Consider the following 27,500-nt stretch of genomic DNA (forward strand, 5'->3'; position numbering starts at 1 on the left):
ACACACACACACACACACACACACACACACACACACACACACACACACACACACACACACACACACACACACACACACACACACACACACACACACACACACACACACACACACACACACACACACACACACACACACACACACACACACACACACACACACACACACACACACACACACACACACACACACACACACACACACACACACACGTTGTTAAGAGCTTTAGAAAATGAGGAGCTGCTTTGTTTACTTACTTTAAATACAATCTGAGTAATTGAGTTTCAGTAAAGCAGATTAAATAACCTAGGTTACCTTGTGTTGATATTTCAAACTGGATATTGTGATTGATAATAATACATAATAGTTAAATAGCACTTTTCCCAGAGCTCAAAGACACTTTAAAAGCAAATATATATATATTTTTAAAATTCATCAGTAGCTTCTGTTCTCTACCCATACATATATCTATTAAATATCTAAATTAAATTAAATTATATTTGACAAATCTGACATTAATTTACCCTTTTCAATGAAAAACTGATGATTTAAAAAATATAAAAACATTCAATTATTATAGCCTTATATTATTATCAGGTTTTCTTTCCAAAGCTACTGTTGTGTATTTCACAATAAAGCCTTTAAATCCTAACCTTTAATTGCAAAACTTTCCAGGTACTAGCTGCAGAAAAATATCAAGAGGCACTTTCACACCGGAGTACTTTTTCCAGGAATAGCCCCGATAGTTCCTGGGATTTTGCGTTCACACCCAAAAAATGTGGAACTACAATTTTTGTTCAGGAACCTTTTCCCCTCGTTCAGTCCCTGCTAGAGAGCAGGTACTATCCTGGGGAGGAAAAGGTTCCAGTGTCTGATTGGCTGGGCGCATTGCAAACCACGGCCCGTAAAACTCTGAAAAGATTTTGTGAAGCCGCCATTTTATTTGCTGGCATTAGCATTAGCATTAGCATGAGCCCCGCGCACCAACGCAGAGAGACTAACTTATGGCAACACAAAATAAAGCATGGGGGCGGTGGAGATGAGGAGGTGTCGGCTTTCAGGCGATTTACTCGGAAGGCTTCAGGAGAAGCTGCTGGGAGTCCCCGTTCCGTGTGAACGCGATCTACTAGATAGTTCCAGAACTAACGAGTTCGGGGGAACTATTCCTGGGGAAAGTACTTGGTGTGAAAGCGCTTTATATTTAGACGTTAATTATACTAAATGGAACCGTTCTCTTCTTTCCCACACGGACACAGCGCAGACGTGCATGCAGGCGTATAATACACATAAATACATATATAAATAAATACGTACGTTATTGTTGCGCGTCTCCACGGCGGGAAACTTCCTGACGATGAATTTGACGGCAGACTCCAGGTTCTTATCCACCAGGTAGGAGGGCTTGGCTTTGGGGTCGCCACACGCCTGGAAGAGAGAAGGAGGAGGAGGAGGAGAAGTGAGGACAGACAGACGGGAAACACAGGGACATTATATTCACGTCGTTAATCTGAGGTGTTCTGCATGGTGGGGTGTGTTAGATGTGAAGGGGAGACAGGAAGTGCTTCAGTGGAAACTGTTTATCCTAAAACATGTGTAAAACATTGCAGAGTTTCTGGACTATAGAAACCATGGCAACACAAACACACTTCATTGCAAGTGGCCTCTTTAGATGCTGCTTTGCTGAAGGACAGTGTGTGTTTCCATGTTGGATCAAACAGTTTCCTGTCAGACACTGAGCCTGAGAGTGATCAGTGGCTCACCTGCTGAGCTGTGGACACATCTGACAGATACATGGTCATTCAACAATATAAGGGATGCAATTAACACATATTTTCCTTATCCATTAATGTTTTTTTTTAACATGCATGTTGGTTGAAAATGTCCATCCTAGTTTCTCGGAAGTCCAAGTTGATGTCGTTGAAAACACAAGATATGTTCGCTTTATTAAGAAATCAATTAGATAAAAGCAAGACACCTCAATATTTGAGGCTGAAAAACGACTCTTGGCATTAATTGATTTGTCAATTAGTGTCTGAATCTCTTTGTATCTCCTACATATTGGATCGAGTCGACATCTGGAGCATCTTATGATCTTAGTTCCTGTTATTTTGATCCTCCAGGCTATCAGAGGTGATCCACAGCACAGAGAGGAGAACCACTGAGAGTAAAAGAGGGTGTGTTTGGTTTCAAACTGAAGGTCCATCACTGGTTAGTGAAGCTGCATGATGGGCAGAGATGGAGGTAACATGAAGAAGGGATTGAATGAAACAGAAGAAAGGAAAAGAGAAATAAAGAGTTTTCACAGAAAAGTCCTGTTTTATGATCTGCTCTTTCTAAATACTAATATCTCTAAGCCTGCTAGGTAGGCAAGGTAGCAACAGCACTGATGCATTATGGGTAGTGTAGTTTTGGATGGTGAGGGGGATGTAGTGCATGCACGTTCCAGAAACAGAGTGGATGTTTATTGGCTGGAACACGGAGGAAGAGACTTTCTGAGGAGCAGAGGTGGAAGTATGGAGTACAAATACTTTGTTACGGTATTCTAAGTACATGTTTCTGGTATCAGTACTTTACTCCACTACTTTACTCTACTTCTCTCTTTTTCCAAACAGGCTGGTTCCTTTAGTCTGAATGTGTGTTTGGTGGCGTGATCATTATTATTTAGAGTCATTGCGTGCCTATTGATTTGAACACGATCCGTGTATCCATCATTTCCTGGTCTTCTCTAAAGAAGAGGGACCAATGGAAACGTTGTCATGTTGTCGTTGGTCACCATGGAAACATTCATTAGCTAACAATGACATTATTGTTCTATTAATATAAAGGGAGGTCAGGTACTCTTTAAAACAGCTGCTAGTTATGGGTACTTTTTACTGAAGTACATTTCAAAGCCTCTTTACTTTCACTTGAGGAAAGAAGTTTAGTCAGTACTTCTACTTTTACCAGAGTATTTTTAAACACGAGTATCTGTACTTCTACTTGAGTAAAGGATGTGTGTACTTCTACTTGAGTACAGGATGTGTGTACTTCTACTTGAGTAAAGGATGTGTGTACTTCTACTTGAGTAAAGGATGTGTGTACTTCTACTTGAGTAAAGGATGTGTGTACTTCTACTTGAGTAAAGGATGTGTGTACTTCTACTTGAGTAAAGGATGTGTGTACTTCTACTTGAGTACAGGATGTGTGTACTTCTACTTGAGTAAAGGATGTCTGTACTTCTACTTGAGTACAGGATGTGTGTACTTCTACTTGAGTACAGGATGTGTGTACTTCTACTTGAGTAAAGGATGTGTGTACTTCTACTTGAGTAAAGGATGTGTACTTCTACTTGAGTAAAGGATGTGTGTACTTCTACTTGAGTAAAGGATGTGTGTACTTCTACTTGAGTAAAGGATGTGTGTACTTCTACTTGAGTAAAGGATGTGTGTACTTCTACTTGAGTAAAGGATGTGTGTACTTCTACTTGAGTACAGGATGTGTGTACTTTTGACATCTCTGGTAAGGATTCACTTCCTCCAGAGAGTGGAAACACTGAGAGCCAGTATTTTTGTTTTTATAAGAAAGGCCACCTAATCTGTAGTCAACAGAGTATAAAAGACTACAATTCCCACGCGCCTCTCTCTAAAGTGACCGTGATGGGCGATCTGTCAGAAAGGCGCATGTTGTTGTTTGTACTGTTATGTAATAAAATGATATATATTTATTTTAAAGTGTTGGTTTATGATCACATTTATATTACATAATAATGTATGAGGTAAGTACAAATGATCTTAGTTCTCTGGCCCTAACAGGGATATAAACGATTGCATACATTTACAGTTTCTTATTTCTCCAGCTGTCAAACTTATTCTGAGAATCAACTGAACTCACTAAAAGAATTTCTTCTCAAATAATCAGGAAATTACGTTTTAAAAACAATAACTCATCTCTCTCGCTCAGATTAATGTTGTCAGGTATGTCACAGTAAACTCTTAGGTTTACACACTGTTGACAAAGGTGTGGTCTGTGCAGCTTACTTTAAACCCTCTGAGATGTTTCTGCTACCGAGGATTTAGAGTTTCATCACACCGTCATTTATAGATTAGCTACAGCTAACTGATGAGCATCAACTGTGGATGATCCCGGAAGAGTTTAGGAGGAAAACACCTAGTGGAGGATACTAGGAATCAGCGTGGGATACAAAAGGTACCCCACAAGGGAAAAAGGCTAAATATGCTAGCTTCGTATTAAAAAAAGAAGACAGAAAGGCTACGATGCAAGGCTAATCGGCTAATCATACTAGCTAGCGAGGCAAAAGAAGCAGAATCATGCTAGCTACTTAGCCAAAAAAAGAATAGTAGGCTAAACAAACTAGCTACCAAGCCAAGGAAAACAGGATAAGCTAAACATGCTAGCTTCCTAGTAATAACAACCAGAAAAGGCTAAAGAAGCTAGCCACAAAATAAATAAAAAAGGGGCTATGCTGAAAGCAAAAAAAGCAAAAATGCTAACTATTCACCCCAAAAATTCCAATGGGAGGGTGACAAGGCAAGCTAATTAAGCTAAACATGCTAGCTACCTCGCCAAAAATGTTTAAGAAAGGATACGACGCAAGCGCTATAGGATAATCATACTAGCTTCCTCGTAAAAAAAGAAGCAGAACACGCTAAACAAAGCAGCAACAAAGTAATTAAGATAAGTGTTATACTGAACGCAAATAAGCTAAACATGCTAGCTACCTAGCCAACACCATTACTGCAGGGTCTCACACCCAGTTGGACACTGAGGGGGGGGGATTGACACAGACAACAACAACAACAACAACAACAACAACAACATGACTTCAGCACAGATCAATGGACCTGCAGAGATGCTTCCTCGCTCCGACGTCTCTCACACCGGACAAGATCTACACATGTATTATTGCTAAGTGATTCTGATGTGCTATATGTCTGTAGCAACGCGTGTTCTCTCATATCCTTTCGCCTCTATCTACTCGTCTCTCATCCTTTCTTTATAACCAATGCTGTTGATGTGTTGTGATTTTAAAAAGGTGTCTAATATCAGCTGGAAAGGAGCAATGTTGGCTAAAGCTAATGCTCCGTTTCCTTCAGTGTGTGAAAGGGCTCCGAACCCCCCGTGTGGATCTGTTCAGGTGTGTGAGAGGGAGAGGGTTTTTAACGAATCAGAAGCAAGGAGTCAAGATGTTGTTGATCTAAAACCACGATCCTCGCTCTACTTCACAGCGACATTTATTTACCCTTTGACTCACGCCGGGGAACTGCAGAGTGAAAAACACTGACTGGTTATTACAGAACATCGGTTTGATTTCTGAAGGGACTCTACAGAGGTTCCATGTTTTAGCCCAAACTTAAAACGTTTGTTTTGCTGCGACGGCTTCACTTTGGTGTCTAAATTCTGGTCTTGATGTGTGCAGGAATGTACTGATTGAATGCTTTCGTACTTAATTTATGATGCTAGCTTTGGAAAGGTACTTGCTATGGACACTTTGTGGTGCTTTCAAGTGATTGTAGGACGTTCAAACCTTTTACAATATGAGAACATCCCATTTATGAATCATCTGTTTTAGCCAATACTCAAAAGGTGTATTTGCTGTGAAGGGTTCACTTTGGTGTCTAACTACAGGCTGATTTGTGCAGGAATGTATTGATCGCATGCTTTCTTACTTAATTTCTGATGGAAAGCCACTTGCTATGGACACTTGGTGGTGCGTTCAAGTGATTGTAGGACGTTCAATCATCCACGATTTGGTCCACACCATCGTCTGTCTTAGCTTTTAGCCAGTGGATGTGATATCAGAGTTTCCAACGGCTCCACTTTGGTGTCTAAATACTGGCCTGGACTTCTGATGTGTGCAGGAATGTACTGATCGAAAGCTTTCTTACTTAATTGATGATGCTAGCTCTGGAAAGGTACTTGCTATGAACACTTTGTGGTGCGTTCAAGTGATTGTAGGACATTCAAACATGGGATTGTAAATGTCCCTGCTGTTGGACAAATACAGGCCTAGACTACTGATTTGTATTATGTACTGGTTGAATGCTTTCTTATTTAATCTCTGATGGAAAGGTACTTGCTATGGACACTTTGTGGTGCGTTCAAGTGATTGTAGGATGTTCAAACATCCAGCGATCTTTTAAAATATGAGAAAATCCCATTTCATATTTTTTAGCCCAAACGTAACACTTTTATTTTGCTGCACCGGCTCCACTTTGGTTTCTAACTACAGGCTGATTTGTGCAGTAAATCTACTGATCGAATGCTTCCTTACTTAATTCATGATGCTAGCTCTGGAAAGGTAATTACTCTTGACACATGGTGGTGCGTTCAAGTGATTGTAGGACGTTCAAGCATCCACGATTTGGGAAAATGTAATTGTTGTAATCGTCTGTTTTAGCGTTCAAGCAGTAAATGTGATATCAGACTTTCCCAGCACCACTTGATGTCATTAGCCTTCTCTCATAGTTCTTTATCTGTATCTCTCTGCTGTATGATTAGAAATGGCCCTGCTGTTGCATAAAGACAGGATTTCTGACTCTAAAACCCAATTGTTCTAATCATCCGTGTTGTTTTTCTGACCGTACAGTTTGTTGATGTGATGCAGCGACTGTTGGAGATTCTGATGAAGCATTTCAGTAAACAAATAGACAAGAAATTCAAGGTGAGCACCTGTGTTTGGGGCGATGGTCTGTGTTTGGGACGATGGTCTGTTTTTGGGGCGATGGCCTGTTTGTGGGACGATGGCCTGTGTTTGGGACGATGGCTTGTGTGTGGGGCGATGGTCTGTGTGTGGGATGATGGCCTGTGTGTGGGGCGATGGTCTGTGTTTGGGACGATGGCCTGTGTTTGGGACGATGGCCTGTGTGTGGGACGATGGCCTGTGTTTGGGACGATGGCCTGTGTTTGGGGCGATGGCCTGTGTGTGGGATGATGGCCTGTGTGTGGGGCGATGGTCTGTGTTTGGGACGATGGCCTGTGTTTGGGACGATGGCCTGTGTGTGGGACGATGGCCTGTGTTTGGGACGATGGCCTGTGTGTGGGGCGATGGTCTGTGTGTGGGATGATGGCCTGTGTGTGGGGCGATGGTCTGTGTTTGGGACGATGGCCTGTGTGTGGGACGATGGCCTGTGTGTGGGACGATGGCGTGTGTTTGGGACGATGGCCTGTGTGTGGGGCGATGGTCTGTGTGTGGGACGATGGCCTGTGTGTGGGAGGATGGCCTATGTTTGGGACGATGGCCTGTGTGTGGGACGATGGCCTGTGTTTGGGACGATGGCCTGTGTGTGGGGCGATGGTCTGTGTGTGGGGCGATGGTCTGTGTGTGGGACGATGGTCTGTGTGTGGGGCGATGGTCTGTGTTTGGGGCGATGGCCTGTGTTTGGGACGATGGTCTGTGTTTGGGACGATGGCCTGTGTTTGGGACGATGGCCTGTGTGTGGGACGATGGCCTGTGTGTGGGACGATGGCCTGTGTTTGGGACGATGGCCTGTGTGTGGGGCGATGGTCTGTGTGTGGGACGATGGTCTGTGTGTGGGGCGATGGCCTGTGTGTGGGACGATGGTCTGTGTTTGGGACGATCGCCTGTGTTTGGGACGATGGCCTGTGTTTGGGACGATGGCCTGTGTGTGGGACGATGGCCTGTGTTTGGGACGATGGCCTGTGTGTGGGACGATGGCCTGTGTTTGGGACGATGGCCTGTGTTTGGGACGATGGCCTGTGTGTGGGACGATGGCCTGTGTTTGGGACGATGGCGTATGTTTGGGACGATGGCCTGTGTGTGGGGCGATGGTCTGTGTTTGGGGCGATGGTCTGTGTTTGGGGCGATGGCCTGTGTGTGGGGCGATGGCCTGTGTGTGGGGCGATGGCCTGTGTTTGGGGCGATGGCCTGTGTGTGGGACGATGGTCTTTGTCTGGGGCGATGGCCCCTGTTTGGGACGATGGCCCGCGTTTGGGACGATGGTCTGTGTTTGGGACGATGGCCTGTGTGTGGGACGATGGCCTGTGTTCGGGGCGATGGCCTGTGTTCGGGACGATGGCCCGCGTTTGGGGCGATGGCCCGCGTTTGGGACGATGGTCCGCGTTTGGGACGATGGCCTGTGTGTGGGACGATGACCTGTGTTCGGGGCGATGGCCTGTGTTCGGGACGATGACCTGTGTTCGGGGCGATGGCCTGTGTTCGGGACGATGGCCCGTATTCGGGGCGATGGCCCGTGTGTGGGGCGATGGCCTGTGTGTGGGGCGATGGCCTGTGTGTGGGGCGATGGCCTGTGTTTGGGGCCTGTGTTTGGGACGATGGCCTGTGTTTGGGGCGATGGCCTGTGTTTGGGGCGATGGCCTGTGTTTGGGGCGATGGCCTGCGTGTGGGACGATGGCCTGCGTGTGGGGCGATGGCCTGCGTGTGGGACGATGGCCTGCGTGTGGGACGATGGCCTGCGTTTGGGACGATGGTCTGTGTGTGGGGCGATGGCCTGTGTTTGAGGCGATGGCCTGTGTGTGGGGCGACGGTCTTTGTTTGGGGCGACGGTCTGTGTTTGGGGCGACGGCCTGTGTTTGGGGCGACGGCCTGTGTTTGGGACGATGGCCCGTGTTTGGGACGATGGTCCGTGTTTGGGACGATGGCCCGTGTGTGGGACGATGGCCCGTGTTTGGGGCGATGGCCCCTGTTTGGGACGATGTCCCGTGTTCGGGACGATGGCCCGTGTTCGGGGCGATGGCCCGTGTTCGGGGCGATGGCCCGCGTTTGGGACGATGGTCTGTGTTTGGGGCGATGGTCTGTGTTTGGGGCGATGGTCTGTGTTTGGGATGATGGTTGGCAGCAGGGATGTAAACATTGATGGGCTAAAACATGCAAACCTTCTGTAGCATTTACTTAAAACCTGGCTTCTTCTTCGCTGGTTCAGCCAACGCAGCGGTAACTAGCTCACTAATTCATCTACTATTAACTAGGGATGGGAATTTGAAAGCAAATGTATTATATTTGACCGAATTGACATGATAAAGATATTCATAACTCATATTGGAATACCTGAATCATTTTGAATGTTTGATTAGTCATTCCCATCCCTACTGTTAACAGAATTGGCTGTGCTTGTGTTAGCATGAAGATCTCTAGTTTTCTGGCGGTGCAATAATCTGTCTTTCTGGGGTTTGATGGGGGGATGGATGGGAGAAGGGGGTGAGGTGGATGAAGGGTGAGGGACTAGAGGAGACCTCGCCTCCCCCCTCGTGTCTCCACTCAAAATACCAGATAACCTCTCAAACTGATGCAAAATAAACACATCTCAAAACATTCTCTTGCACCATTTTATCTATGGTTTCATTTAAGGCTGTTATTGTCACGTGTACACAGTATAGTAGCATGTGTACACAGTGTAGTAGCATGTGTACACAGTGTAGTAGCATGTGTACACAGTGTAGTAGCACGTGTACACAGTGTAGTAGCATGTGTACAAAGTGTAGAAATATCAATGAAAGTCTACACATTAAACTATCAGACTTCCATCAGGAGCTTCAGAAATGATGCTAACCGAACCGTAGCCGTGTTTTTCTAGTCGAACAAACTGTGCAGGTAGATTCTTGTGTATTATTAAACGTGAAGCTACCGAGCAGTACGTCACATCGCTCCATCTTTTCCATCTGTAACATTAAAGGGGTCACAGATCGATGCATCGATAATATTATGTAAATAATTAGTAGAGATGTCCCGATCTGATCACGTGATCGGTGATCGGGGTTCGGAGCCGATCACGTGATTTTAAAAAGATCGGAATCGGGAGAAAAAAATTGGGGATCGGGATTTTTTTGATTTTTTTTAAATACTTTAAAAAAAAAAATTGTATTCAATGTTACAAAACAAAAATGACCATGTTCAAGTCTTAAAGTCATCCTGAGGCCTTAGTTTTGGTTTCAAATGACAGAACATCATGTATGTGTTGCTTCTTTGGGGCTTGTTTTCATAGACCTGCTTATTTCTCTCAAATCTGGAAACAGAGTGGGCGCAGTGTCTAATTGTAGCAGTAAGCTAACGAGTACTGATAAGCTTTATTTTGTTTTGATCCAATGCTGCACAACTGAACTGATCCAATGCTGCTGTGAAAGAAAGAAGCTATATCCATGTTGGATAGAATATCACATTTAAATAAAAACATAACCTTAAGGGACAACTTGAATGCTTTTTTTCTTAATGCATTGCATAAAGATCGGATCGGGAAAAATCGGTATCGGCAAATTATCAAAATCAAATGATCGGAATCGGATCGGGAGCAAAAAAAGGTGATCAGGACATCCCTAATAATTAGTGATAACGTGAGCTATCCTGCATGATAAAGTATTGCTTTACCCCGTAGTAATATTACTTTGAATGGGGATTAAGAACACTTTCTATGCTTTACCCACGCAGATATACATTTAAGTAAATAAACATTCAACTATAAATACTTTCTAGAGGTTTTAAATCCTCTTCTTACAACAAATGCACTCATTGTAGTCGGTTAAATAGACTTAAATTGATATATGTGTCAAAATAAAGTGTCTAACCCTAATGTTCGTGTGCTACAATAAAGAAAAGCGCTCTTATTTTGAAATAAAGCATGGGGGAAAAACATGTGATGCTGCATCGTAAACACTGACAGTGATGGAGCTCTTCAGATTCAGACATGGAGAGGAGGGAGGAGCAACAGATCATAAAGGGAGGAGGACAAGGCAGAGGAAGGGAGGACGAAGGGGAAGGGTGGAGGAAGAGGAAGGGTGGAGGAAGTGGGGTTTCATCAGTGGAAGGTGATAAACTTTGCAAACCTTCCAAACTTGTCCTTGCTGCATAGGAGAGGGGGGAAGCATTGGAACGGAGAGAAGAAGAGAAGAAATCAAAACAAAGAGCCCACCTATAGACAAACTGCTGCTCCACACACACACACACACACACACACACACACACACACACACACACACACACACACACTCTCTCTCTCTCTCACACACACACACACACACTCACAGGTGTTTTCTGAGAGGTCAGTTAAGGACAGCCGTTCTGTTTCAACACAACACAGAGAACAGCACATGCTGCGCAGACATGTGATCACATTGTTTTAGCGCTAGATTCTTCAGAGTAACACAAAGTGACCCTACAGACAAGTCTACCTAGCAATGTGTGAACGAGGAGATGTTGAAACCCCCACATTTTGATGTTAGAAACGTGTATTTAGGGTCCCCAGCACATAGAAACTGCTGGATGATAACCTGCATATGATGGGTCGTTTACACAATTAGCACAAGGTGTGTTGAATAGCATCAATGGGAACAATAGTCAAACAGAAATGGCTTGGTTGATGTCTGAGGGGTTCTGGAGGTTGATGAGGATGCTGAATCCATATCCAGGATCAGAAATGGCAGTTTTAACCAGAAAGAGGCCGATATTAGTGTTCTGGGTGTCGATTTTGAAGTTTTTAAAGGGACTCTGGATCATTTGGATTGCACAGATTGCTTATTTATTTGAAAATAAATTGTCCACAGAAGAGATAATAATGCTCTCTATATCCAACAGTCTCAACACGACTCATGGCAGTGAAATCAGCCCAAAGAGAAGAAATATGGCCACTTTCTGGTTAAAACTGTAATTTCTGATCCTGAAAATGTCACAATTGGATTCACATACATTTCTAACATTACACTTTGGGGTACTCAACATTTCCGGGTTCACAATAAGACTCGATGGGCTGGCAAACAGACTGGATAACAACAAAGACTATAACACATCTGTTGTGGAATATATAAATGTATATATATATACTGTTTATAATCAAGAATAATACCGTCTGCTATTCAAATACTGTGAGACATCTGTAAATAACTGTGCAATATATACTTTACTTTCACTACTGTATACATGCTACACTGTGTGTGTGTGTGTGTGTGTGTGTGTGTGTGTGTGTGTGTGTGTGTGTGTGTTTTCTCTGCAGTATTCACTGGCTGCAGTATCTGCTTCACATTCCTGTTGCTTAGTAACAGCTCAATGCAGCATTCACTGAAGCACGAAACATGCACGTCTGAAAATATCAGGTCATAGTTTTAGAGAAACGAGTCGCTAATTTATACTGAGCTGTGATTTAAAAGGTTTTCAAGTGATTGTTAGAAACGAGGAGGAAGTATGTGGGTCAAATGAAAAGGCCCTGGGGTGAAGTCGAATAAAGAGCTGCAGGGATGATGTATTTCTGAGTTGGACCCTGAAGGCAGCATCTCTCTGGTCCAATGGGATTCCTCCATTTGATTTTGGATTACTGCAGAAAATAATCTCAACCTTTATGATATTTACACGTTTAGTTCAGCAGAATAATCTACACATGTTAACACCCCTTTATGATTTCAGAATTAAAAAGCTAATATTGGGCTATAAAGGAACTACAGCACGGTCACATGACTTCACGTCACCACCGCTAAGCTAAAGGAGGCTAATGTTGGGCTATAAAGGAACTACAGCACGGTCACATGACTTCACCACCGCTAAGCTAAAGGAGGCTAATGTTGGGCTATAAAGGAAATACAGCACGGTCACATGACTTCACGTCACCACCGCTAAGCTAAAGGAGGCTAATGTTGGGCTATAAAGGAACTACAGCACGGTCACATGACTTCACGTCTCCACCGCTAAGCTAAAGGAGGCTAATGTTGGGCTATAAAGGAACTACAGCACGGTCACATGACTTCACGTTCCCACCGCTAAGCTAAAGGAGGCTAATGTTGGGCTATAAAGGAACTACAGCACGGTCACATGACTTCACGTCTCCACCGCTAAGCTAAAGGAGGCTAATGTTGGGCTATAAAGGAACTACAGCACGGTCACATGACTTCACGTCTCCACCGCTAAGCTAAAGGAGGCTAATGTTGGGCTATAAAGGAACTACAGCACGGTCACATGACTTCACATCACCACCACTAAGCTAAAGGTGGCTAATGTTGGGCTATAAAGGAACTACAGCACGGTCACATGACTTCACGTCACCACCGCTAAGCTAAAGGAGGCTAATGTTGGGCTATAAAGGAACTACAGCACGGTCACATGACTTCACGTCACCACTGCTAAGCTAAAGGAGGCTGATGTTGGGCTATAAAGGAACTACAGCACGGTCACATGACTTCACGTCACCACTGCTAAGCTAAAGGAGGCTGATGTTGGGCTATAAAGGAACTACAGCACGGTCACATGACTTCACGTCACCACCGCTAAGCTAAAGGAGGCTAATGTTGGGCTATAAAGGAACTACAGCACGGTCACATGACTTCACGTTACCACCGCTAAGCTAAAGGAGGCTAATGTTGGTCTATAGAGGAACTACAGCACGGTCACATGACTTCACGTCACCACCGCTAAGCTAAAGGAGGCTAATGTTGGGCTATAAAGGAACTACAGCACGGTCACATGACTTCACGTCACCACCACTAAGCTAAAGGAGGCTAATGTTGGTCTATAGAGGAACTACAGCACGGTCACATGACTTCACGTCACCACCGCTAAGCTAAAGGAGGCTAATGTTGGTCTATAGAGGAACTACAGCACGGTCACATGACTTCACGTCACCACCACTAAGCTAAAGGAGGCTAATGTTGGGCTATAAAGGAACTACAGCACGGTCACATGACTTCACGTCACCACCGCTAAGCTAAAGGTTAATTTTGCTCCTAGTGTGCCATTTCAAAATAAAATACTGTATATATAAATATATCAACAGTGCCATAAAGATCAGGTTGTGCTGCTTTCCCCCAGGGGAAATTGCCATTCAGGCCATGAGAAATGTATGGAGGTCTTAGGCAATTTCTCCTTAATAGCTCATAAAGATTCCATTAAAATTACAAATGAGGGGCTAAATTGCCCCCGGTAATCAGGGATAACCTTCGTTAAATGTCATCCTGTCATTATTTTCCCCTGTAGGTTAACTTTACGTGACTGCAGCTACTGTCCCTGCAGGGCCACCATAGGCATTACCAGGCCAGAAAAGAGATGCTGTAAGCAAGAGAGGAGAAGAAGAAAATCCTGATGTCGTACGAACCACTGCATCATCAAAATCTAAATAAGTGTAAAAGAACTTGGAGACAAATTGAACAGAGGAAAAATAAAAAGGCAACGTCCTCTCCAATCAAAAACTCCACTTTAAAGAGTCCTCTCCTGCTGATGTTCAGGTGTATATCAGTATGTAGTGTCTCTACTTTAAAGAGTCCTCTCAGGCTGATGTTCAGGTGTATATCAGTATGTAGTGTCTCTACTTTAAAGAGTCCTCTCCTGCTGATGTTCAGGTGTATATCAGTATGTAGTGTCTCTACTTTAAAGAGTCCTCTCCTGCTGATGTTCAGGTCTATATCAGTATGTAGTGTCTCTACTTTAAAGAGTCCTCTCCTGCTGATGTTCAGGTGTATATCAGTATGTAGTGTCTCTACTTTAAAGAGTCCTCTCCTGCTGATGCTCAGGTGTATATCAGTATGTAGTGTCTCTACTTTAAAGAGTCCTCTCCTGCTGATGTTCAGGTGTATATCAGTATGTAGTGTCTCTACTTTAAAGAGTCCTCTCCTGCTGATGTTCAGGTGTATATCAGTATGTAGTGTCTCTACTTTAAAGAGTCCTCTCCTGCTGATGTTCAGGTGTATATCAGTATGTAGTGTCTCTACTTTAAAGAGTCCTCTCCTGCTGATGTTCAGGTGTATATCAGTATGTAGTGTCTCTACTTTAAAGATTCCTCTCCTGCTGATGTTCAGGTGTATATCAGTATGTAGTGTCTCTGCTTTAAAGAGTCCTCTCCTGCTGATGTTCAGGTGTATATCAGTATGTAGTGTCTCTACTTTAAAAAGTCCTCTCCTGCTGATGTTCAGGTGTATATCAGTATGTAGTGTCTCTGCTTTAAAGAGTCCTCTCCTGCTGATGTTCAGGTGTATATCAGTATGTAGTGTCTCTACTTTAAAAAGTCCTCTCCTGCTGATGTCCAGGTGTATATCAGTATGTAGTGTCTCTACTTTAAAGAGTCCTCTCCTGCTGATGTTCAGGTGTATATCAGTATGTAGTGTCTCTACTTTAAAGAGTCCTCTCCAGCTGATGTCCAGGTGTATATCAGTATGTAGTGTCTCTACTTTAAAGAGTCCTCTCCTGCTGATGTTCAGGTGTATATCAGTATGTAGTGTCTCTACTTTAAAGAGTCCTCTCCTGCTGATGTTCAGGTGTATATCAGTATGTAGTGTCTCTACTTTAAAGAGTCCTCTCCTGCTGATGTTCAGGTGTATATCAGTATGTAGTGTCTCTACTTTAAAGAGTCCTCTCCTGCTGACGTTCAGGTGTAGATCAGTATGTAATGTCTCTACTTTAAAGAGTCCTCTCCTGCTGATGTTCAGGTGTATATCAGTATGTAGTGTCTCTACTTTAAAGAGTCCTCTCCTGCTGATGTTCAGGTGTATATCAGTATGTAGTGTCTCTACTTTAAAGAGTCCTCTCCTGCTGATGTTCAGGTGTATATCAGTGTGTAGTGTCTCTACTTTAAAGAGTCCTCTCCTGCTGATGTTCAGATGTACATCAGTATGTAGTGTCTCTACTTTAAAGAGTCCTCTCCTGCTGATGTTCAGGTGTATATCAGTATGTAGTATCTCTACTTTAAAGAGTCCTCTCCTGCTGATGTTCAGGTGTATATCAGTATGTAGTGTCTCTACTTTAAAGAGTCCTCTCCTGCTGATGTTCAGGTGTATATCAGTATGTAGTGTCTCTACTTTAAAGAGTCCTCTCCTGCTGATGTTCAGGTGTATATCAGTATGTAGTGTCTCTACTTTAAAGAGTCCTCTCCTGCTGATGTTCAGGTGTATATCAGTATGTAGTGTCTCTACTTTAAAGAGTCCTCTCCTGCTGATGTTCAGGTGTATATCATTATGTAGTGTCTCTACTTTAAAGAGTCCTCTCCTGCTGATGTTCAGGTGTATATCAGTATGTAGTGTCTCTACTTTAAAGAGTCCTCTCCTGCTGATGTTCAGGTGTATATCAGTATGTAGTGTCCCTACTTTAAAGAGTCCTCTCCTGCTGATGTTCAGGTGTATATCAGTATGTAGTGTCTCTACTTTAAAGAGTCCTCTCCTGCTGATGTTCAGGTGTATATCAGTATGTAGTGTCTCTACTTTAAAGAGTCCTCTCCTGCTGATGTTCAGGTGTATATCAGTATGTAGTGTCTCTACTTTAAAGAGTCCTCTCCTGCTGATGTTCAGGTGTATATCAGTATGTAGTGTCTCTACTTTAAAGAGTCCTCTCCTGCTGATGTTCAGGTGTATATCAGTATGTAGTGTCTCTACTTTAAAGAGTCCTCTCTAGAACAGGTGTTTTCTGCAGCTCGATGGAGTAATGAGTGGCGGTGGTTATTAAATGGAAAAGAACATTGCTGTGATTTTAGACGATGATATTATTGTTAGTGATCATGAAGGTAGAAACAAAACACCCAAATCTGTTGCCTGTGTTTCATAATTAATAATTAACCCACTGGTTGTGCATTTCAGAAATAAATAGATTTAATTTGTCTCCAAATTGCTATTTAAATGACCAGAAGGAGCTCACTAATCGTCTCACAGATTATAAACCCGGTTCTTTGATTTCTATCTTTGGGACTCTTCTAGTTTTTGGATGCTGAAGAAATGTTTAAGGTAAAAAGAAAGCGTTATAAAAGAGCGCATGGATGTGTTTATTTATATAACTCTAATGGTGAGGAAGATCAGGAGAGATATGAAGATGAAGGGACAGAAGAAAGAGGAAGGAAGGAAGTAAGGAGGGAGGAGAGGAAGGGCGTAATAAGAGAGAAATGACTGTGACAGCTCATACTGTCTGCAGAGAATATAAACACACAGGATGAGCACATTTAACTATCTGCTGATTGGTCAATATCCGACACTTAAGGCAAAAGTTCTGACTTTTTCCTAAAATATACAGATTTTTTTTTTAAAGAAATCTGACTTTTGTCAAAATTCACAAGATTCTGTTTTTTTCAGCATTATCATTTTTTTCTCTGAATCCTGAGATTTTCGCCCACATATTTTTTCTTCCTAATTCTGACCTTTTCGGAAAGTTCAGTTTTTTTTTTAAATCAGTATTTTTCCGAATTTTTTATTTTTTTCTCCAAATCCTGAGTTTTTCACCAACTTTTTTCCTAATTCATATATATATATAATATTTTTTTTAATCAGTATTTTTTCCGAATTATGACTTTTCTCAAAACTCTGAGATTTTCACAGAAATAAATTCTCACTTTGTTTTCTGAACTCTCATTGTTTTCCTTATTCAGAGTTATTTTTCAATCAATATTCTGGTCTTTTTTCAGAATTCTTACTTTTTAATGAGTCTTATATTAAGAATTCTGACTTGTTTTTACATTTGTGAAATCAAACTAGCTGATGATCATAGAAGCACCAACAGACAGACATACTGTTCCTTGAACACTGAATGCTGAGCAGTAGAGGACAGCTCCAATGGAAATGAACAGTTTGGGCTTTCAGACGGTTTATCTACTCCGCCTCTTCCTCTCGTCTCTATGTATACATCATATTCATCATCCATTCCCAGTCCCACACAAACAGACCCACTACTCTTTCCCTCCCACACACAACCACTGTTTCAACACAAACAGGAGTCAGTAACATTAATACATGTTATATGCATGTGTATAATGCAATGCTATAAAGTACTTTTAAGCAGCAGATGTCATGTGAATGTCACTCAGTGGCTTAAAATGCAAAAACACATACATTTGTGGTAAATAAATAACATAAATAATTATTTATATATCTTTTCACATTATGAGAGCTAAACACCTGCTAGATACATGTCTTTGTTTTATTTCTTTAACCGTATATCTACATATTACATTTTAATAGTATTGTTTATGTGTTTGTGGGTAGTTGTTCAAGCTGTCCTCTGGTGCTGTTATGAGTGTTTGTTGACATGTGTCACTTTAATCGAATAAACTGCAAACTAATTACAGTAAATACTCTTAGCTTCATCTACTTAACATTAAATAAGCCATCTAAACGTAGCTATATATAAGCTCAGGTGTAGAGAAACATCAATTATCCACATCATAATAGCACTATTTGTTTTGCCTCCTATATCTTCTTTCTGTGTCTCTTTATGCACCATTTATACCAAAGAAAATGTGTATATTTAAACGTACTTGGTAATAAAACCATTCTGTTTGTAACCATTAGCTGTTAGCATTAGCATCTGTGTTTTGATGGAGCAGAAACGAAGCCCGTTGCTAATGCAGGCCTAGTTTGCAAGATAACACCTAAAGGAGATTAATGTACCAGATTAGGTTGTAAATTAACTGATACACGTTAACTATACTGTTTACAACACGTCTATATGTGTGTTTAATTAAACGTAAAACCAGTTTAAATCGCAAAACCGACGGTGTATGTATATAGAGAGAGGCGGGGCTCCGTTCATTCCTATGAGACTCGCTCAGTGTCGCATGAAGCCTGAAATAGAGCGACTGTAGAGTCAGAAAGTGTCCGAAAATCGGCTGCGAAGGCCGGCTATTTTCCTAGAGGTTGGAGGCTACTTTACCGCAAGCTAACGCGACTAGCTTAAGGATAGAAGGGACGCTTTATTTAGATTAACGTGAGTACATATTCAAGTTTGGAATGGTAGTATTAACGATGGTGAATATGTTTGATATTATTACTAACTGCCGTTAGCGATGGGATACTGCTAAAGCTACTGTCAGTGCTAATGCTACCAAAACCAGTGCTACTACTGACGGTTATGCTACTACTACCGCTGCTAATGCTACTACCGTAGTTACTACCTTGCTAATGCTAACAGTAACATATCAGTGATACTACTGCTGCTAATGCTACTACAACCACTGCTACTGACACTACTACTATAATGCTACTGCCGCTGCTAATGCTGCCACTACTGCCGCTGCCAATGCTACAACCATAGCTACTACCGTGCTAATGCTACCACCGATACTATTACTATAATGCTACTGCCGCTGCTAAGGCTACACCCACTGCTAGCTCATCAGGCATTCCGCGTTCATATTGCCACTCTCTCACATATACTGTTATTGTATGTGTTTATGGTGATATTTGTGTGTGTGCGCGAACCTTTTTGATATTGTAAACCCGGGTGAGCATCCCGACGCCTCGGTCGTTCAGGATGGTCAGTTTTTCGGCCAGTTTCTGCTGGCTGGGCTGGATTACTCCCCGAGACATCTTCGGTTATATGTGTAGATTCAATCCAGATAGAAAATATGTAATATCAGGAATAATATCCGCAGCTCGTAGTGATGTAATTAACGGAGTTAGAAGCCTGTGTTTCTGCAGGGATGTTAGATCTGGGCCATGTTTCCGGACTCCACCCCACCGTCTCTCTCTCCCTGGGTTTTCGGAGGATGGGAAGGGTTGTCCTGGTTTTTCCAACGAGGCTGTGCTGCGTTCATGGAAACCTGGGAGATTAGTGTACCCGAGAGGATTAAGTGATACGGCGATATAACAGATATTTAAATGTTTTTAACAATGTGTGCAGAAAGTTTTACCAACGACGGTTAGGGCTACATGAGAATAAAATGACAAATTGGGCTTTTTTCAGAATTTTTACTTTTCTTCAGTATTCTGACTTTTTTCTTTAACAACATTTGACTTAAAAATGCAAATGCTGCTATAGTGTTAATGTCTGTACTGACACCAGTAATCACGGATTGATTTGTGAATAAATAAACCAAAAAACATCATTTATAGCCACACCCTGAGCACCATTCCTTTCTAAAAGTGTACTTAACTACTTTACTGTGAGCACCTGAACGCATCTCATTGTTGACGCAGCTTCCGACTGTCAGTCTTACAGCTGCTTTGTTTCTCTCCCATTTTACCAGGATTTCTCCCTGCAAACAGCTCTGTATCTGTTATAATGGTATATAATTATATACAGTGAAGCAGCGATGATCTGACTGAGTGTAAATAGCATTTAACCAGGTGGGTGCACGGGAAAAAGCTCCGTAATTTCACTCACAAACAGACATTATACATACACACGTAACGTTATGAACTTAAATGCACACTTTTCAACTCCAGATTCCAGATTTTGCACATACAGTTTGCTAGCTGTTAGTAAATGCACCTTAAAGTTAAGTTTACACACTGTGGTGGAGCTTCAGGACAAAGACCTGCAGACTCAGGTACAGTTTATTAAGCTCAACTCTCTGACTGCTTTTTGCACAGCCCTCCACTTTAAAATATAGTTCACTGTAGTTCGCCATATACTCAATGTCCTAAGTGTTTTTGTTTTTTGAGCTTTTAAGGTTATTTGTATAGTTATATTTAAATTTGGTGTGTCTTGTCTTTAGCATATTTTTGTAATGCTAAATTGTTTCTTAACACTTTATTATATCCTTGTATATCTACTTTGCATCTTATTTGTTTAGATTGTTTATGTTCGCAGCAGCAGACACTAAAGTAAAGTCCTTGTATGTGTACATTTCAAACAACCCACTGTGCCACACACCTCCTTATACTTCTCAGAGTATAGTGGGACAACATTAAGCTGTTTATTAGTGTCCCATTCGTTCAATTGCACTAGAGACACTGATTTATCTATATATTTGATTATTATTATTATATTTTATATATCTTTAACTATATATTTATTTGTTGTTCCTTTCTTTTCTTTTCTCTTCACTATATCTGTAAAGCGTCTTTGAGCACCTGTAAAAGCGCTAACAAATTAAATATTTTATTATTATTATTATTATATATCTATAGTATGTCAAATATATAACACGTTTAAGTAGTTGTTATTCTTTTTTTTAACTTATTCTTTATTAGTTATTTTCTCACATCCCCCTTTACATCCAATACTATTCCAATTTAGATGAACAGTTTCTTTAACAAGGGGTCACAACATGTTTAAGGTCTAAATTCCAAGAAATTGAAAATCCCAATGTCCTCCTCCTACATATGCTACGATGTACTTTTCTATTGTACACACATTTCTTAGAATTGTCAGCCATTCATTCAGGTGGGGGGAAGTTGTTATTCTTTTAACTAGTCTACTAATAATAATAATAATAATAATAATACTACTACTACTACTACTGCTACTACTACTACTACTACTACTACTAATAATAATAATATTACTACTGCAACCTCCACCATCCTTCTTTAAAAGTTTCCCTCTGTAATCGTAGCATATAGTACTTTTTTTTCTATTGTATTCATATGTATTAGAGTTGTCAGCCATTCATTCAGGTGGGGGGAAATTGTTATTCTGTGTGCTGTTGTTGTTTGTTGACATGTTCCATCAGCTGCTCTATTGATTAATGGAATAAACAGAAAGCTGTGAATGTGAAGAGAAAGGAGAGACTATTAAAAAGAACACATCTACGTAGATTATTGGGTAAAATAAAAACTTTTCTGTTTGGTTTCAGGTTCCTGCGATGCATTCACTGTCTCAGGAGATCCAGGGTTTCTCCAAGAGCCGTCTGAAGAAACAGTGCACGAGGGTAACCACGGTGACCGGCAGGAGGCTGCTGGAGAGGAGGGGAGATGGAGAGGATGATGATGGAGGAGGAAGAGGAGTAGAGGAAGAGGAGGAAGGAGCTGCGTTTGGATTTGTAGAAGATACAAGTCTGGACCTGCAGGTGGGCGTCGTGAGACCCTTCATACTGCTGGGTAATATATATTACTACTACTAATACTACTACTAACATTACTACTACAACTACTACTACTACTACTACTACTGGGTTATATACACTTTACTACTAATACTACTACTACTACTACTACTACTAATATTACTACTACTAACATTACTACTACAACTACTACTACTACTACTACTACTGGGTTATATACACTTTACTACTAATACTACTACTACTACTACTACTACTAATATTACTACTACTAATACTACAACTAACATTACTACTACAACTACTACTACTACTACTACTGGGTTATATACACTTTACTACTAATACTACTACTACTACTACTACTACTAATATTACTACTACTAATACTACAACTAACATTACTACTACAACTACTACTACTACTACTACTACTGGGTTATATACACTTTACTACTAATACTACTACTAATATTACTACTACTAACATTACTACTACAACTACTACTACTACTACTGGGTTATATACACTTTACTACTAATACTACTACTACTAATATTACTACTACTAATACTCCTACTGCTGGGTAATATATTACTACTACTAATACTACTACTAATACTACTACTAACATTACTACTACTACTACTGGGTTATATACACTTTACTACTAATACTCCTACTGCTGGGTAATATATTACTACTACTATTACTACTACTAATACTACAACTAACATTACTACTACTACTACTACTACTACTATTAATACTACTAATATTACTAATATTACTACTGCTAATACTGCTACTAATACTACTGCTGCTACCACTACTACTACTACCATCCATCTTCTCCCGCTTATCCGTGGTCGGGTCTCGGAGGTAGCAGTTCCAGCAGAGAGCCCCAAACTTTCTTTTCCCTGGCCACATCAACCAGCTCTGACTGGGGGGTCCCAAGGCGCTCCCAGGCCAGAGAAGAGATATAATCCCTCCATCTGGTTCTAGGTCTACCCCTCGGTCTCCTCCCAGCTGGACGTGCTGAACACCTCCCTAGGGAGGCGCCCAGGTGGCATCCTAACTAGGTGCCCGAACCACCTCAACTGGCTCCTTTCGACGCGAAGGAGGAACGGTTCAACTCCGAGTCCCTCCCGGATGACCGAACTTCTCACCTTATCCCTAAGGGAGACACCAGCCACCCTGCGGAGAAAACCCATCTCGGCCGCTTGTATCCGCGATCTCGTTCTTTCGGTCGTGACCCATCCTCGACCATCCAATACTACTACTACTAATACTGCTACTACTACTACTACTACCACTACTAATACTACTACTACTACTAATACTAATACTTATACTACTACTACTACTAATACTACTAATACTACTAATACTACTAATACTACTACTACTACTAATACTGCTACTACTAATACTACTACCACTACTAATACTACTACTACTACTACTACTACTACTACTAATACTACTAATACTACTACTACTACTAATACTACTAATACTACTACTACTAATACTGCTACTACTACTACTACTAATACTGCTGCTAATACTTATACTACTAACAGTCCAGATTTGGACTTTTTTCTCAAAAGCCGACTTTCTTAACCTCACCACATTGTTCACAGCTTAAAGGGAGTTGAATGAACTCTGGTGGTGATTGATGTTTGTTGGGTTCATTTGAGAGCAGTTTAAGGAAAACAAAGTCAGTGAGAAACGACAGGAGGGTTTCATCTCCTTTTCTTTTAAAGTTAGTAAACAACCTCATACAAAGCTGTCAAATGTAGTTTTATTTCTAACATCAGAGTGACTTATAAACCATTTGCTCCTCTATAAAACTGAGATCTGTTGTCTGCCAGACTGCATTTGTTCCCCTTGTCTTCAGAAATGCTGTTAAGTCGTCCTGCGTCTGCTCAGATTTGTCATTTTAAATATGTTTCCTCTTCGTCTGATCTCCAAACACACTCCCCTTCAGACTCAGATGTATTCCTCCATGTGGTGCATTAGGCATTAAATCAGCGTGGCTCCTGTCTCTGAGGACCGCTGCTTCCTGTCTCTGAGGGCCGCTACTTCCTGTCTCTGAGGACCGCCGCTTCCTGTCTCTGAGGACCGCCGCTTCCTGTTTCTGAGGACCGCTGCTTCCTGTCTATGAGGACCACTGCTTCCTGTCTCTGAGGACCGCTGCTTCCTGTCTCTGAGGACCGCTGCTTCCTGTCTCTGAGGACCGCTGCTTCCTGTCTTTGAGGGCCGCTGCTTCCTGTCTCTGAGGACCGCTGCTTCCTGTCTATGAGGGCCGCCGCTTCCTGTCTCTGAGGACCGCCGCTTCCTGTCTCTGAGGACCTTCCTGTCTCTGAGGACTGCTGCTTCCTGTCTCTGAAGACCTTCCTGTCTCTGAGGACCGCCGCTTCCTGTCTCTGAGGACCGCCGCTTCCTGTCTCTGAGGAATGCCGCTTCCTGTCTCTGAGGACCGCTGCTTCCTGTCCCTGAGGGCCGCTGCTTCCTGTCTCTTGAGGGCCGCTGCTTCCTGTCTCTTGAGGGCCGCTGCTTCCTGTCTCTTGAGGGCCGCTGCTTCCTGTCTCTTGAGGGCCGCTGCTTCCTGTCTCTTGAGGGCCGCTGCTTCCTGTCCGTATATCTGTTATTATCTGCTCCTGCTTTTCATGAAGGGATATTGTGCAAATTGAAGAAGACTCTTTCTGTTTTTCTCTGCTGGATCTTCTTATTTCCTTCATTAGTGTTTGACCTGCAGCCTCATCTGTTCTGTTGTCAGCAGGGGCGCCGTAAGGGCGTTAAAAGTTAGGACGATTCTAAGGGCCCGTGACTGACAGGGGCCCAAACTATTTTAGAACATTAAGAAAAAAATGTTTAAGTAACCAATGTGATTATCTTTTCATGGGGCCCAAAATCCCTGGCGGCGCCCCTGGTTGTCAGTATATTATATTATAAACTACATTTGGCTGATGTTTTTCCCTCTAACAAAACTCACAAGACGTTTCTTAGCTCCCTCTTTCTAGGAAAGCCATAAAGACGTGCTTTTCTGCAGCTGTAGAAGATATTGCATGTTTATTTCTGCAGCTTTAAAACCGGTCTTCAGTGCTTCAACACACGTCCTGTGAGTCCTCTGCCTCTGCCTGTGTCAGTATGAAGCTGCTGATGTCCTGCCTGTGTCTGTGTCAGTAACAACTAACCAACAAACTAAACAACTAACTAACCAATTAACTAACTAAACAACTAACAAATTAGCTAACTAAACAACTAAACAACTAACTAAACAACTAACTAATCAATTAACTAACTAAACAACTAACAAATTAACTAACTAAACAACTAACCAATTAACTAACTAACTAACCAATTAACTAACTAAACAACTAACTAAACAACTAACTAACCAATTAACTAACTAAACAACTAACTAACTAGCTAACTAAACAACTAACTAACTAAACAACTAACTAACTAAACAACTAACTAACTAACTAACTAAACAACTAACTAAACAACGAACTAACAAATTAACTAACTAAACAACTAACTAACTAACTCACTAAACAACTAACAAACCAATTAACTAACTAACTAAGCTTGAAGCTGCTGATCAACCAACTCTGTCAAAGAAGTGTGAACATGTTTATATTTTAGAAGCTGGAAGCGGCTGATGCTTGGTTTGTTTGATACATGACTTTAAAGTAGGGCTGCACAACATGTTACCTTGTGCAGTAAACACATTCTGCTACAGATTATATTTTGAGTTCATTGAAAACAGGACAAACCTGCAATTTAAAATCCTCTTTCTGCTTTTTATTGGTGCCTCTTGTGTTCAGATCATTTTTTTGAATAACAAACGAGGAATCATTTCATTCAGAAAGAAATTTATTTGAGCAGTTCGCTGAAAGCAGCACAAGAAGCCAAACTGATTACAGTTAAATCTCTCTTTTATTTGTAACGTTATTGGATATTCTCCTCATATCTTGCAGCCCTTCCTAGAAGATGAATCAGTGTTTACAGCTTTAACAGAACTGACAACACTGAACTAAACGCTGGATTTGTCTCTGATGCAACCCGGGGAGCTGGTGATAAATATTCATGTTAACAAGGAGGGGGGGGGGGGGGGTTATCGTCAGCCTGCAGGGGGGGGCTTTATTTAAAAATAGAAGTTTTGCTGAGCAGACGCATGAGGTTTCTGAGGTGTAGTTCACGTTGCAACACCTGAGTCGTTCCCCATAGGAAATGAAAGGAGACGCTGGACGACGATGTTCCATCAGAGAGCACAGAACCACCAAATAAATAAACTTTTTCTCATATTTCGACAATTTTCCCAGAATTCAAAGTTCTGACATACGTTTGTCTCATTTGACTTTTTTTTCTGACATTTTGACTTGTTTTTCCGGTTTTGGCTTTTTTTCTGTCTGAATTTGAATTTATGAATTTTTTTTCCCAAGAATTGTACTTTTTCTCATATTTTGACCATTTTCACACAATTCGAATTTATGAAATATTTCTCAGATTTTTTTTCCTCAGAATTCAAATTTCAGAATTTTTTCTCAGATTTTGACTTTTTTCTCATATTTTGACATATAATTCAAATTTCTGACATTTTCCTCAGATTTCAGAATTTTGTTCTTAGATTTCGACTCTTTTCACCATAGAATTCGAATATCTGATTTCCCCCCCCCCCCAGAATTGTACTTTATCTCATGTTTTGACCATTTTGACAGAATTCGAATTTATGACATTTTTCTATGATTTTTTTCCTCAGAATTCAAATTTCAGTTTTTTTTTCTCAGATTTAGACTTTTTTTCTCATGTTTTGACAAAATAATTTGAATTTCTGACATTTTCCTCAGATTTCGAATTTCAGATTTTTTTTCTGAGAATTTTATTCTTAGATTTCGACTTTTTTCCCTCAGAATTCGAATATCTGGCGCTTTATTTAAAAATAGAAGTTTTGCTGAGCAGACGCGTGAATGTGATGAAGCTGTTTCTGTGTCTCAGGTTCTCAGGATGCAGCGCACGACGAGGAAACCCTGCAGAGGCTTAAGGTCAGTGAGCGGGGTCAAAACACCGGCGTGTTGGAAACGAGATGGCGCTTCCTCTGGGTTTATTACTCTTTCAAACTATATTATCCAACTCAGTTTAAGAATCAGAACCCACACGTTAGTTGGGAAGGGATCGTGTGAAGAGTAGACAGAAGCTGCTAGGTGAATTTCAGCCATCTGTCTCCCCCTTTCCCTCCCTCTTATCCCTCCATCTTTCTCCCTCGTCCCTCCTCTTCCTCTCTGCCCTCCAAGGCTGTGTTGCATCATCAATTTAATTGAAGACAGAACATCCATCTCTATCTCTCCTGCAAAAACATATTCGTTTTCAAATGAAGTCAGTCAGTTTTCCTTGGAGCTACGACCTCATCGTTAGAGCTAGCGACTTATCCTCCGTAATTTAAAGTCACATTTAAGAACTGAGTATTCGGTCCAGAATTAGATTTTTTTCCAATATATTCTTTCGGAGGAGTTGGTAAAAGGTTGCTTAAATACAGGAAAATGCTAATTTAAAAAAAATGGCAGACTTTAGGGTGGACGGCGCTAATGAAAACCATTTTGAAATATGCTCAGCAGTGTGTTTTTGTGGATATTGGAGCAGTTGAAGCAAATACTTCAGCATAATTTGACATGTTGATTGTCAAAATATGCTGAAATGCAGGGAAAAGAAATAGCAAATTATTCAAAATGAGCGACTTCCAGTTGGACGGTGCCTAGCTACATTTAAGCTATTGAATATTCCATCCCAATTTATCTTAGGAGCTAATACCCTCCTAAAATTGACATGTTCCGATATACTCT

At 41.5% G+C, this 27,500-nt stretch overlaps 2 protein-coding genes across 5 annotated transcripts in view; one reads left to right on the top strand and one right to left on the bottom strand.

Annotated features, from left to right (window-relative positions):
* Nucleotides 1-1,161: 1,161 nt before the first annotated feature.
* LOC307042311 (nck-associated protein 1-like) lies at nucleotides 1,162-19,412 on the bottom strand. The gene is made up of 3 exons (XM_079686137.1): nucleotides 19,117-19,412; nucleotides 10,795-10,812; nucleotides 1,162-1,425 (listed from the first exon to the last, which is right to left on the bottom strand). Exons 1-3 carry the CDS (start codon nucleotides 19,222-19,224, stop codon nucleotides 1,213-1,215), a joined length of 339 nt encoding a protein of 112 aa, XP_079542263.1. The 5' UTR covers nucleotides 19,225-19,412; the 3' UTR covers nucleotides 1,162-1,212.
* The window catches only part of LOC307042310 (dual specificity protein phosphatase 19-like), an 18,744-nt gene continuing 8,488 nt past the window's right edge, over nucleotides 17,245-27,500 (top strand). Inside the window, exons 1-4 of one of the 4 annotated variants that reach the window (XM_079686135.1) lie at nucleotides 17,247-18,622; nucleotides 19,884-19,983; nucleotides 21,438-21,681; nucleotides 26,659-26,705. In XM_079686135.1, the coding sequence (XP_079542261.1) occupies nucleotides 21,447-21,681; nucleotides 26,659-26,705 (282 nt within the window). In that variant the 5' untranslated portion in view covers nucleotides 17,247-18,622; nucleotides 19,884-19,983; nucleotides 21,438-21,446. The other 3 variants (XM_079686136.1, XM_079686134.1, XM_079686133.1) reach the window with 3 other exon arrangements.

The sequence above is a fragment of the Notothenia rossii genome (genome assembly GCF_949606895.1).
Source record: "Notothenia rossii genome assembly, chromosome: 6".
Taxonomy (NCBI): Eukaryota; Metazoa; Chordata; class Actinopteri; order Perciformes; family Nototheniidae; genus Notothenia; species Notothenia rossii.

What these genes read in the sequence shown, in the direction of transcription:
- LOC307042311 (XM_079686137.1), bottom strand. Translation starts at nt 19,224, where the DNA reads ATGTCTCGGGGAGTAATCCAGCCCAGCCAGCAGAAACTGGCCGAAAAA.